The 14,268-nt window shown below is 43.3% G+C and overlaps 2 protein-coding genes across 5 annotated transcripts in view; one reads left to right on the top strand and one right to left on the bottom strand.

Annotated features, from left to right (window-relative positions):
- WDR7 (WD repeat domain 7) overlaps window positions 1-10,539 on the bottom strand; it is a 591,021-nt gene extending 580,482 nt beyond the window's left edge. For all 4 annotated transcript variants that reach the window (XM_089690073.1, XM_089690072.1, XM_089690071.1 and 1 more), the window contains exon 1: window positions 10,328-10,539. The gene's annotated coding sequence lies outside the window, so the exon portion shown is untranslated. The remainder of the gene's footprint in view (window positions 1-10,327) is intronic.
- Window positions 10,540-13,566: 3,027 nt separating this feature from the next.
- The window catches only part of TXNL1 (thioredoxin like 1), a 34,011-nt gene continuing 33,309 nt past the window's right edge, over window positions 13,567-14,268 (top strand). The window contains exon 1 of the mRNA XM_089690074.1: window positions 13,567-13,758. Coding sequence (XP_089546200.1) covers window positions 13,661-13,758 — 98 coding nt within the window. The 5' untranslated portion in view covers window positions 13,567-13,660. The remainder of the gene's footprint in view (window positions 13,759-14,268) is intronic.

Below are 14,268 nucleotides of genomic sequence, written 5' to 3' on the forward strand. Positions count from 1 at the left end.
GAGCAGGAGATCTTGGGAGGAATGAAGAGAACAATTTGGTTGGTATTATGAGAATAGGTTGGTGATATAGCTGGGGGCCGAGTTGTGGATGGCTTTGTAAGTTAACTACTACAGTGATTGTCAGCTTGCACCACAGTCTGTCAGATAATATGTTATAATATATGCAGACTTACATTGTGCCAAGCTGGATCAATGCAAGTATTCCATAAAGATCATACTTTGCGTTCAGCTTTTAGCTTTGGTGTAATTGCAGCTGAGAATAATCAGGTCTCATATCCTGCCAGATATGGCTGTGTTGTTTGGAGGAGCTGTGTAAATCTCAGGACTGATGGGACAGAAATACAAATCCTTTGGAAAGTAAAACATTGCCTTTGTGTATATGCATTTCATCTGCAAACAGCCATATATATGGAGTTTAGCTTTAATATGTTAAACAGCATAAAAGTAAATGATTAAACAACCAAAACAATACGTATAATAATACCTGGAGGTCAAAAAGTACACTTGCTGTCTAGTTCCCCATGTAGTACATAAAATGTTCTTGGTTGTAGAAGTCGAGAAGAACATTTCTCAACCTTACTTCAGCCAAGGCGCCCTTTATGCACAATCTCGGGGCACCCCATTCTAAAATGTGAAACACGAAGCAACATCTACACATGTACAATGGATATAAAAATTCTACACACCCCTGTTAAAATGTCAGGTTTCTGTGATGTAAAAAAAAGGAGACAAAGTTAAATAATTTGAGAACTTTTTCCACCTTTAATGTGACCTATAAACTGTACAACTCAATTGAAAAACAAACTAATCTTTTAGGGGGGGAGTAAACATCAAAAACTAAAATATGTGGTTGCATAAGTGTGCACACCCTCTTATAACTGGGGACATAGCTGTGTTCAGAATTAAGCAATCACATTCACAATCATGTTAAATAGGAGTCAGTACACGCCTGCCATCATTTAAAGTGCCTCTAATTAACCCCAACTAAAGTTCAGCTGTTCTAGTAGGTCTTTCCTGACATTTTCTTAGTCGCATCCTACAGCAAAATGCCATGGTCCGCAGAGCACTTCCAAAGCATCAGAGGGATCTCACTGTTAAGAGGTATCAGTCAGGAGAAAGGTACAAAAGAATTTCCAAGGCATTAGATATACCATGGAACACAGTGAAGACAGTTATCTAGTGGAGAAAATGTGGTGCAACAGTGACATTACCAAGAACTGGACATCCCTTCAAATAGATGAAAAGATGAGAAGAAAACTGGTCTGGGAGGCTGTCAAAAGGCCCACAGCAACATTAAAAGGAGCTTCAGGAATATCTGGCAAGTATTGGCTGTGTGGTCCATGTGACAACAATCTCCCGTATTCTTCGTATGTCTGGGCTATGGGGTAGAGTGGAAGATGGAAGCCTTTTCTTATGAAGAAAAACATCCAAGCCCGGCTAAATTTTGCAAAAATACATCTGAAGTCTCCCAAAAGCATATGGGAAAATGTGTTCTGGTCTGATGAAACCAAGGTTGAACTTTTTGGCCATAATTCCAAAAGATATGTTTGGCGCAAAAACAACACTGCACATCACCAAAAGAACACCATACCCACTGTGAAGTATGGTGGTGGCAGCATCATGCTTTGGGGCTGTTTTTCTTCAGCTGGAACTGGGACCTTAGTCAAAGTAGAGGGAACTATGAACAGTTCCAAATACCAGTCAGTATTGGCACAAAACCTTCAGGCTTCTGCTAGAAAGCTGAACATGAAGAGGAACTTTATCTTTCAGCATGACAGCGACCCAAAGCATACATCCAAATCAACAAAGGAATGGCTTCACCAGAAGAAGATGAAAGTTTTGGAATGGCCCAGCCAGAGCCCAGACCTGAATCTGATCGAAAATCTGTGGGGTGATGTGAAGAGGGCTGTGCACAGGAGATGCCCCTCGAAATCGGACAGATCTGGAGTGTTTTTGCAAGGAAGAGTGATTAAATATTTCCAAGTCAGGATGTGCCGTGCTGATAGACTCATCCCCAAAAAGACTGAGTGCTGGAATCACATCAAAAAGGTGCTTCAACAAAGAATTAGTTTAAGGGTGTGCACACTTATGCAACCATATTATTTTAGTTTTTTTATTTTACTTCCCTCCACCTAAAAGATTTCAGTTTGTTGTTCAACTGAGTTGTACAGTTTATAGGTCACATTAAAGGTGGAAAATGTTCTGAAATGATTTATCTTTGTCACATTTTTTTACATCACAGAAAGCGGATATTGTAACAGGGGTGTGTAGACTTTTTATATCCACTGCAGAACACCCAACATTAGAGGCGATTTATTCTTCCAAAGCAAACTCAAATTTGCACACTGGTAATGACTAGTATTCCGATGTTTCTCTTCTCCCTCTCTAAGCTGATGTGACCCCAGTGCTGATGGAGAGGGACAGGGGAGGGGCAAACCAAAATGTGGTGTAGGCGTCAGACAACTGATGATATCATTGGTTAGATGCTGGTGGCTGGAAGGTTGTATGTAATGGTGCACAATGAAAACCTGTGACTGTGTAACTAAAAGGCAGGTTTCATCCACATGGCGTATACAATTTTTGGGCAATTAATAGGCATTTTGCCAAGGCACCCCTGGAAAAAAACCCTAAAGGCACTCCGGTTGAAAAGGGGCGGTCTCAAAAATACAGGCTGTAGTTATCTCATTTGCCTTTTATCTTCAGCGGAAGATTTCCCACTTACTCTGCAGCAAAAAGCACACACACAGGGAGGCTGTTATCACAAACCAAAACACTCAAACTCAACTGCACACAATATTATAACAAAAACAAACCTGACACAGGGTGATAAACAGCCAACTGCTGGCCTGAACCAGCAACCTCCCCTATAAAACACAGACATTACCAGGCTTCTGCTTTCACATTAAAATCACACAGTGACATTCAGCATATTTTCCATCCTTCTTTATTTTTTTGGCTTCATGCACACTGGGCATTTTTGCAGCCACTTTTAGGGGCGCCAGACGGTTTTATTTTTTTTAATGCTTGTAAACGGCTGTCCATGTTATCCTATGTGTTCATGCCTGCACAGACTTCTTAGGAGCTTTTAGTGGCAAGAACGTTTACGGACAGAAGCCAGTGTGTCCAAGAGCAGCAGCGTTTTGGCAGAAAAAAAAAGCTTGATGTGTCTAACCTACACGTGTGTTAATGATAGAGGCGTTTCATGCTTGAGTGTCTTCATTTCAATGGCCAGAAAAAATTATTATTCTGACCAATTAAACGAATTAACACCCAGGTGCTTGATGCTTGTAAACGTGCGCTCAATACTTCTACAAGCGCCAGGCATTTTTTCTGCAAAAACACTACTGCCAGGAGGAAGGCTTTTAGGGGAACTTTTTTTTTTTTTAATGAACCATTAGCCGCCCGGCCTATAGCCGTTTGGCGGCCGCAAAAATGCTGTAGCTTTCCGGTGTGTACGCCATTTGGCGTCCTCCCGCACATGCGCAGTTCGCACGGTTGCAGAGCAGCGGCGCGATCTGTCACCAGCCGTGTACCTCGGACACGGCCGATCACAGATCTGAGTACCGGCCCCCGTTGCCGGTACCATGTGACCTGCTGTGTCACATGACAGTTGTATACAATGGATGGCTTCATTCATGCCATCCATTGTATACTAGTGTCTAGCTGTGAATGGTCACAGCTAATCACATGCACATGTCATGTGATTAGCTGTGGCCAAATCACAGCTAAGCACAAAAAAAAAAAAAAAACCTGAATGAATCGATGTCATTCAGGTGAATGCTTGCTTATAGCAAAGTAATTCTTTGCTATAAGCAAATTGTGTAAAAAAAAAAAAAAATACTGATCACTTCCCCAAAGTAGTACAATGTTACTATGGTAACATTGTACTACTTTGGTCATAGTAAAATATGAAAAAAAAAATCTTAAAAAAAAAAAAATGAAATAAAAAATTAATAAAAAAATAAAAAATATATATATTTTTTTTTTTCCATACGGTCACCAGTCAGTGTCCCTGTTCACCACCATGCCAGTTATATGATGACGCTGTACTGCACTGGTGACAGTATGTAAAAAAAAAAAAAAAATAGTGAAAATACTTTTTTACATTTTTTCATTTTCCGAAAAATTATGACAAAAAAAATACAACTTGAAAAAACTTGCCATTCCTCTTATGAAGTACGTCGGACTGTCTACTCTGCAAAAAGGGGTCATTTGGGGGATATCTGTACTGTTCTGACATTCTTGGACCTCAAGAAATTAGATTGGCTGTCAGTACTTCAGGATTGATCAATATTCAGATCTATACCATAGTTTGTGAACTCTATAACTTTCCTACAGACTAAATAATACATCCTAATTTGGGTTATTTTCACCAAAGACATGTAGCAGAATACATCTCGGCCTAAATTTATGAAGAACAATTATTTATTTGTAAACTTTTATAACAGAAACAAAGAAAAACGTGTTTTTTTTTCCCAAAGTTTTTGGTCTTTTTTTGTTAATTTAGCAAAAAATAAAAACCCCAGCGGTGATTAAATACCACCAAAAGAAAGCTCTAGTTGTATGAAGAAAATGATAAAATTTTAGTTAGGATACAATGTTGTATGACCGCGCAATTGTCATTCAAAGTGTGAGAGCGCTGAAACCTGAAAAATGGCCTGGGCAGGAAGGTGTAAAATTGCCCGGTATTGAAATGGTTAAACGTCCTGTGTGCATGAGGCCTTAGGGCTAAAAAAAGAAAAACAAAAAAAGATATATATATATATATATATATATATATATATATACACACACACACACATACATACATACATACATACACACACAAGCACACATATACACATACACACACACACACATATATATATATATATAATATCTGGATATACACACACATACAAACACACATAGATACAAATGCACACACACGGAAATTGTTTAGAAATAACTACCTGTCCTGGGAATAAATTTGTGCCCCAATCTACTTGTCCCTCATGACAATCTACTTGTCCTGATGAAAAATTTTTTTTAACCAAAACCGTATTTAAATCTGCTTTAAGTAATGTCTGGGGATTTAAAAACAAAAGGAGCTTTATGGCGACTTAAATGTTTGATATTTTTAACATTGCGCTGATTATCTCCTCCTCCCCTCCCTGCCTGTCTTCAGCACCGTAACAGGGACTAGCAAGGAGGGGAGAGACCTTGCAGTGTAATGAGCACCGACTGGTTGCTTGTCAGGAAAGGGGAGTGTCGGACTTCTCCTTTATCCCTTTCGCTGCCAGAGGTATTTTCTATAGGTGACACTTTTAAAACCCCTTATAGATCATCAATTTAGTGTTACGGAGGACGTCTGGTGCTAGAATTATTGTTCTCATTCTGGCGAGCATGGCGATATGTAACGTGTATCACAATTGACGGTGTCATGCGTAGGCTTCCCAGCACTAGCGGACATATGTGGGGGGTGGGGGGCCTTGAAAAATGTTGGGGGGGGGGTTATATGCTTGGATGTAACTTGAATTTTTTTTAATTACATTTTTTTTTATACATTTTTTTTAATAAAATAAATTATTTTTTTTAAAATAAAAAAAAATTTTTTTGACTTAACTTTTTTTTTTTTTCATCTCATAGGGGACAAAAAGTACCCTATGTTATGATTTCCAGGCCAATCTTTCTTGTATTGTAGATATAAGTACATATACAGCGGTGCTCAAAAGTTTGCATCCCCTTGGAGAATTGCTAATATACAGCATGTACCATTTTAAAGAAAGCACGAACGGACAAAACACACTTCTTTTGTTTCTGATGGGATTCATATTCAACTTCATAACAGAAGGCACAATCATTAAACAAAAGATAGCAACAAGTAAACAAATAAAATGACCCCGTTCAAACTTGACCTTGTGCTTAGAGTCACTATCACGCTGGAAAGTCTGCCCAGTATTTTCTGATACCATGCTACATTCATCTTGCCATCAATTTACACAAGATTCCCTGTGACTTTCAAGCCAAAACATCAGTGAACCACCATGCTTCACAGAGGGGATGGTATTCTTGTTGCTATAGGCCTTGTTGACCCCTCTCCAAACATAGTGCTTATGGTTGTGCCCATAAAGCTCTGTTTTGGTCCCGTCACTCCAGATTACAGTGTGCCAGAAGTTGTGAGATGAGCCAAGGTGTTGTTGGGCATATTATAACCGGGATTTTTTTTTGTGGCATTGGTGCAGTTAAGGCTTCTTTCTGGCAATTATTCATTTTGGCAACTACTATAATTAACCTTTAATTGCCATTTTAACAGCTTCCCAGCCGCCCTATAGTAAAACTACTGCTAAAGGGCTGCGCAAAATCACATATACATATACACGTGATATTCTATTTCCAGGTAGGGGGCGTGATCTCCAAGTACCACTGACGGGGGATAGGTCTGTATATAAACAGTACAGATCCCCCCCCCCCCCCGTCAGCTCCAGCACGCTGCTTTGTATCGCTCTGCATAGCAGAGCAATGCAAAGCAGTGCGCTTACACAGTAAAGCACAGCACACAGTTAACCCTTTGATCGCCCCAGATGTTAACCCCTTCCTGCCCAGTGTCATTAGTACAGTGTCGGTGCTTTTTATTAGCACTGATCACTGTGTTAGTGTCCCTGGGAATGTCAGTGACAGTCAGCCCCCCCAGTCCCACTATAAGTCGCTGATCACCACCATGTATAGTATGAAAAAAAATAAATAAAAATTCCAGTATATATACACCGCCTGTAGATGCTATAGCTTTCACGTAACTCAATTTACATGTACAGTATTGGGATTATTTTTAGCAAAGGCATGTAGCAAAATACATTTTGGCCTAAATTTATTTTACATTTTTTACTGGCCATGTTTAATAGTAAAAAGTCAAAAACACTTTTTTTTTTCAAAATGGTCAGTCTTTTTATAGCGCAAAAAATAAAACCGCAGAGGTGATCAAATACCACCGATAAAAAGATCTATTTGTGGGAAAAAAGGACATAAATTTCATTTGGGTGCAGCGTTACATGACTGCGCAATTGTTTAAGTAACGCAGCGCCATATCACAAAAAATAGCCTGTTCAGGAAGGGGGGGGGGGTAAATACACACAAACACACAAAAACAAACAGCGGGTAAAATAAGTATTGAACATGTCACCATTTTTCTCAGTAAACATTTTCTAAAAGGTACTATTGACTTGAAATGTTCACATGTTGGTAACAACCCATGTAATCCATACATACAAAGAAACAAAAAAAAAAGTTCAGAAATGATGTTATGTGTAATAAAATGGAATGACACGGGGGAAAAGTATTGAACACATGAAGAAAGGGAGGCGCAAAAAAGGCATGGAAAGCTAATACACCAGGTGAAATCAGTAATTAGAAAACAATCCTGCCCCTTGTCAGTGCAAATTAATATCAGCTGGATCAGTCTCAACTGATGGCCTATAAAAAGGTGTCATTACCAAGGTGTCCCACGAGCAACATCTAATCATGGGTAAAAGCAAAGAGCTCGCTCAAGACCTTTGCAACCTTATTGTTGCAAAACATACTGATGGCATTGGTTACAGAAGGATTTCAAAACTTCTAAATGTTCCAGTAAACACCTTTGAGACCATAACTCGGACGGGGAAAGAATTATCAGAAGAGTTGTCCAACAGCCAAGGACCACTTGTGGAGAGCTTCAGAAAGACCAGGAATTAGCAGGTACAATTGTTTCAAAGAAAAAAAAATAGGTAATGCACTCAACCACCATGGCCTGTATGCACGCTCACCACGCAAGACTCCATTGCTGAAGAAAAAGCATGTTGAAGCTCGTTTAACATTTGCTGCACAACATTTAGACACGCCTGTGAAAGCCGGGAGGATATAGTCTGGTCAGATGAGACCAAAATCGAACTCTCTGGATGCCATAATACACCATGTTTGGAGGACAAATGGCACTGCACATCACCCCAAAAACACCATACCAACAGTGAAGTTTGGAGGTGGGAACATCATGGTATGGGGCTAATTTTTCAGCATATGGCACTGGCAAACTTTATATCATTGAAGGAAGGGTGAATGGGAAAATGTACCAAGAGATTATTGATAAAAATCTGCCATCTACCAGGATGATGAAGATGAAAGAAGGGTGGACATTTCATCAAGACAATGATCCCAAACACAAAGCCAAGGAAACTCTCAACTGATCTCAAAGAAAGAAAATAAAGCTGCTAGAAATAGCCCAGCCAACCACCTGACTTGAATCCAATAGAAAATCTCTGGAAAGAAGTAAAGATCAACATTCATAGAAAAGGCTCACAGAACCTTCAAGATTTCAAGACTGTTTGTGTTGAAGAATGGGCCAAAATCACACCTGAGTAATGCATGGGACTAGTCTCTCCATACAGGAGGTGTCTTCAAGCTGTCATTACCAACAAAGGATTTTGTATGAAGTATTAAATAAATTTCAGTTAGCGTGTTCAATACTTTTTCCCTTTTGTTATTCCATTTTATTACACATAATCTCTGAACGTATTTGTTCTGGTTTCTTTGTATGTATGGATTGCATGGGTTGTTACTGACACGTGGTGAACATTTCATGTCAATAGCACCTTTAGAAATATATATAATGTTATAGGCCTAACCATGGTTCTAGGCTCCACCCCCGCAGATAGGAGTCAGGAGGGCTCCACCCTGGCAGACAGGAGGTCTCTGCCTTGGAGTCAGGTGGGCTTCACCAAGGAGAGGTGGAAGTCAAGACTAGCTGTGTGCTAGTGGCCAGCTGTGTGCGAGAGCCATATTTTGGGAAGAGTCTGCAGGAGACAGACATAAAACTGCGTACAAGCCAGGAGGCTGAATACTGTTTAATTTGCTTGATGGTGGATACCCCTGCGTGGGAAGCATTTTTTTTTATGGAACTTTTTTCTTTTAAATAAAAATGGGCAAAAAGGACCTTAAAGAAGTGAGTTGCTGTGTGCTTTAACAAGAAAAGCTCTAACATTTTGAAGCGAGTTCCCACTAATATATATATGTGTGTAAATGATCCCAAATATATCTCTATCTAGAGGGGAAAGGGAGAGGGGAAAGGGAGAGGGGAAAGGGAGAGGGGAAAGGGAGAGGGGAAAGGGAGAGGGGAAAGGGAGAGGGGAAAGGGAGAGGGGAAAGGGGAGAGGGGAAAGGGGAAAGGGAGAGGGGAAAGGGAGAGGGGAAAGGGGAAAGGGAGAGGGGAAAGGGGAAAGGGGAAAGGGAGAGGGGAAAGGGGAAAGGGGAAAGGGAGAGGGGAAAGGGGAAAGGGAGAGGGGAAGGAAAAGAGAGGGAGAGGGGAAGGAAAAGGGAGGGAGAGGGGAAGGGAAAGGGGAAGGAAACGAGGAAGGCGAGGGGAAGGAAACGAGGAAGGCGAGGGGGGAAAGGCGAGGGGGGAAAGGCGAGGGGGGAAAGGCGAGGGGGGAAAGGCGAGGGGGGAAAGGCGAGGGGGGAAAGGCGAGGGGGGAAAGGCGAGGGGGGAAAGGCGAGGGGAGAGGAGAGGAGAAAGGAGAAAAGGAGAAAAGGAGAGGGGAAAGGAGAAAAGGAGAGGGGAAAGGAGAAAAGGAGAGGGGAAAGGAGAAAAGGAGAGGGGAAAGGAGAAAAGGAGAGGGAAAAGGAGAAAAGGAGAGAGAAAAGGAGAGGGGAAAGGAGAAAAGGAGAGGGGAAAGGAGAAAAGGAGAGGGGAAAGGAGAAAAGGAGAGGGGAAAGGAGAAAGGAGAGGGGAAAGGAGAAAGGAGAGGGGAAAGGAGAGGGGAAAGGAGAGGGGAAAGGAGAAAGGAGAGGGGAGAGGAGAGGGAAAGGGGACTCCTTGTACTGAGTCTCATACCACCAGAGAGGGAGGGGAAAGAGGAGAGCAGAGATGGGGGCAATAGAGGGGGCGAGGAAGGAAAAGGATGAGAGAAGATAAGATTATCCCATACAAGTTTCATCTGGAATCTGACAAAACCGGTCTGGCAGGGTAAGGTGATGTATTAGATTGTAAGCTCCTCTGGTTCGGATGGTTCAGCATACATTGTATAATACACGACATGATATATAAAAGTTTTCATCTGGCAGGCAGCAACCACAATACACAGCACCAAATAACAGCAAAAAATCCAAACTGAGTGACCCTGCACACCCCCACCCTCCATGTAGTGGTAGGCAGGGCTCTCTGATGGTAGGTTCTCTTCCTAGGTTAATGACACCATCTTCTCCCCTTCATGTTATATAAAGCTCCTTCATGACAGGTTCTCTTTGTTCTCCCCATCCTCAGATATGACACCATGCCCCCTCCATGATCATACAGAGAGCGGTCAGCCATGTACACACTCACCTCCTGCACTCCTCTCCCCTAGGCACGGACCTCTCACCTCCTCTGCTTCTCACCGACCCCCTCTTCTCCCACCAGCTGACTGTTCCTATGGCGACAACGCGCCACTTTACGGCATCTGTCGTTCTTCCAGAAACCGAGGCAGGATAGACAGTCACATGAACAAGCTTCCGGGCACTGAGAACCAGCTGGTGATGCCTAACATGCACGTGTCAATAAAGTTTATCGCACACAAAAAAACCGTTCCGGAAGTTCCGGAATCAACAATTGGGTGTGTTTTTCATGACGCGCTCGTCTTCCGGCCAATTAAAAGCTTCTCATTGGTTAGATTTAACGGACTTGTGACGTAAAGACGCTAGATATGAAGTAAATAAAAGGCACCTTCTGATTAATGGCAAGTCATTGCTTAGGCTAGCAAAAAGCTGCCATCTTGGTTACTGGCAAACCACAGATTCAGCTCAATTCATTACAAGTAAATGAAGAGTATTATAGTAGGAGTGGGAATGTCAGTAAAGACTGAGGAATACTAGAAAATACACGTGTGAATCATACTTACTTGCTTAATTATGTCTGTTGTTAAAGTTTGTGGTGAAAAAAGTGTATGTTCAGATTTCAGGATAAAAATCTTATTTGCAGGAGAAGCAGGAGTGCTGCCCACGTAACGCACATGTGTGGTGACATAGACAGTGGACATTAACACCTACATTCAGCACACATGCGTCCACGAACGGCCGAGGTTTATTTGGGGACCTGCAACCTCTCGGCAGTCAAATTGGGATCAACTGGTATAAAGGGGACTGTCAGCATGAGGAAACACAGAACACCCATACACCCCCATGCAGGTAAAGCACAACCCTCACACAGGTGTGTGGTATCTGGTCTCCGAGACCCCGCATTCACTATATCCGATCTCCCCGAACCCTGCATTCACTATATCCGGTCTCCCCGGACCCTGCATTCACTATATCCGATCTCTCCAGACCCTGCATTCACTATATCCGATCTCTCCGGACCCTGCATTCACTATATCCGATCTCCACGGACCCTGCATTCACTATATCCGGTCTCCCCGGACCCTGCATTCACTATATCCGATCTCCACGGACCCTGCATTCACTATATCTGGTCTCCCCAGACCCTGCATTCACTATATCTGGTCTCCCCGGACCCTGCATTCACTATATCCGATCTCCACGGACCCTGCATTCACTATATCCGGTCTACTATATCCAGTCTCCCCGGACCCCGCATTCACTGTATCCGATCTCTCTGGACCCCACATTCACTATATCCGATCTCTCCGGACCCCGCATTCACTATATCCGATCTCTCCGGACCCCGCATTCACTATATCCGATCTCCACGGACCCTGCATTCACTATATCTGGTCTCCCTGGACCCTGCATTCACTATATCTGGTCTTCCCAGACCCTGCATTCACTATATCAGGTCTCCCGGACCCTGCATTCACTATATCTGGTCTCCCACAGTACACACAACATGGAAATGACATTATTTTAGTAAATGTAAACTGCTAAACACCTTTTCCCATAGAGCAGTCTTGTGACTTCTATCAGTGTCCAGCCGAGCACTGGTTAAAGCTTGTAGGAGGAGTTTTCTCTAGGACGATGCAGGATGCAGAACCCCTGACCTCTGTCTGGATGAGGGAGTGGATGAGCTGTTTAGTGGTTTCTGGGGTTAGGAACGTGCGTATTTTGGTGATGTTGCGGAGGAGGAGTCTGCACGAGTTTGTTAAAGATTGGACTTGGGGCTGGAAGGATAGGTTGGAGTCCAGAATGACACCAAGTACTCTGGCCTGCGGGGCGGGTTTGATGGTGGCGTTGTTGGACATGATGGAGAAGTCAATGGGGGGTGGTGTCCTGGCTGGGGGGAAGACAAGAAACTCGGTTGTGGAGAGGTTCAGTTTAAGGAAGTAGAGCGACATTCAGTCTGATATGTCGCTCAGTAGGTGTGTGATTCGGGCGGAGACCAAGGGGGTGAGGTGGGGGGTTGAGAGATAGATTTGTGTGTCGTCGGCATAGAGATGGTAGTTGAACCTGTGAGAGTGTATGAGTTGGCCAAGGGAGGAGGTGTAGATGGAGAAGAGAAGGGGCCCGAGGACAGAGCCTTGAGGGACCCAACAGAGAGGGGGAGTGAGGGGGAGGTGGTAGCGTTATAGGTAACGCTGAAAGAGCGTTGTGACAGGTAGGATGAGAGCCAGGAGAGAGCAGAATCTCTGAGGCCATTGAAGCTATCCATAATTCCAGACTCTTGATTGGTCATTTAAGCTATCCATAATTCCAGACTCTTGATTGGTCACTGAAGCTATCCATAATTCCCGACTTTTGATTGGTCATTGAAGTTATCCATAATTCCCGACTTTTGATTGGTCACTGAAGTTATCCATAATTCCCGACTCTTGATTGGTCACTGAAGTTATCCATAATTCCCAACTCTTGGTCAGTGGAGCTATCCATAATTCCCGACTCTTGATTGGCCACTGAAGCTATCCATAACTCCTCACTCTTGAGTGGTCACTGAAGCTATCCATAATTCCTGACTCTTGATTGGTCAGTGGAGCTATCCACCTTATGGGGAGCTATTCCTGATATGTAAATAAAGGTATCTGCTCTATATGGAGCCACAATTCCTGACTTCTGATTGGTCAGTCAAGCTATCCACCTTACATGGGGCAACAGCTCCTGACTTCTGATTGGTCAGTCAAGCTATCCACCTTACATGGGGCAACAGCTCCTGACTTCTGATTGGTCAGTTAAGCTATCCACCTTACATGGGTGCCACAGCTCCTGACTTCTGATTGGTCAGTCAAGCTATCCACCTTACATGGGGCAACAGCTCCTGACTTCTGATTGGTCAGTCAAGCGATCCACCTTTCACGGGTCAATTCCCGACTTTTAAATGGCCAATCAATGTATCCAACAAATCATAAAAGGGCTGTGCTTTGAGTGACATTTCACCCAGAAAACATAAAATGTGTTTATAGTAACAGATTTCTCTTGGTTTATATATTCATTTGTTACTGAAAACAGCCTTTCATGCCGGTCTCATTGCCAACAGGAGCTCCTCGAATTAGGCCGCTACCACTGAAGTAATGTACTAATAGCGCCAACTCCTCACACTACCTACATCCCATGACCAGGGAACAGGCCAGCAGTAAAAGCTGGACGTCACTTCCGGGACAACAGGTGTTATGCCAGGAAGGAAGATGGTGGCGAAAGCGTCTCCGGGGTCACATGGCTGAGACGTTGTGGGCGGGGAGGAGATTAGGGCCCGGCGTGACGCGGCAGAAACAAGAGTAGTGCGGCGACCGGCAACATGGTGGGAGTGAAAGTGATCGGAGGAGATGGAGAGTTCCAACCCGAGCTGAGCGCCGCCGGGTCCAGACTGAGTGTGGTCAAATTTACCATGAGAGGGTGAGAGTACCGACTGTCTGTACTCATATTACCGGTCTAATATCATCTGTATTCATACCACCGGCCTGTGTCCGGGCTTTCTTCATACTACCGGCCTGTCTGTATTCATACTACCGGCTTGTGTCCAGACTGTATTCATACTACCGGCCTGACTGTATTCATACTACCAATCTGTGTGTGTCCGGTCTGTATTCATACTACTAATCTGTGTGTGTGTCCGGTCTGTTTTCATACTACCCGCCTGTGTCCGGTCTGTATTCATACTACCCGCCTGTGTCCGGTCTGTATTCATACTACCCGCCTGTGTCCGGTCTGTATTCATACTACCCGCCTGTGTCCGGTCTGTATTCATACTACCCACCTGACTGTATTCATACTACCAATCTGTGTGTGTGTCTGGTCTGTATTCATACTACCTGCCTATGTCCGGTCTGTATTCATACTACCCACCTGACTGTATTCATACTACCAATCTGTGTGTGTGTCCGGTCTGTATTCATACTACCCGCC

The sequence above is a fragment of the Staurois parvus genome, unplaced genomic scaffold (genome assembly GCF_062004578.1).
Source record: "Staurois parvus isolate SC_StPar_1 unplaced genomic scaffold, SC_StPar_1.0 ptg000513l, whole genome shotgun sequence".
In the NCBI taxonomy this organism is placed as follows: domain Eukaryota; kingdom Metazoa; phylum Chordata; class Amphibia; order Anura; family Ranidae; genus Staurois; species Staurois parvus.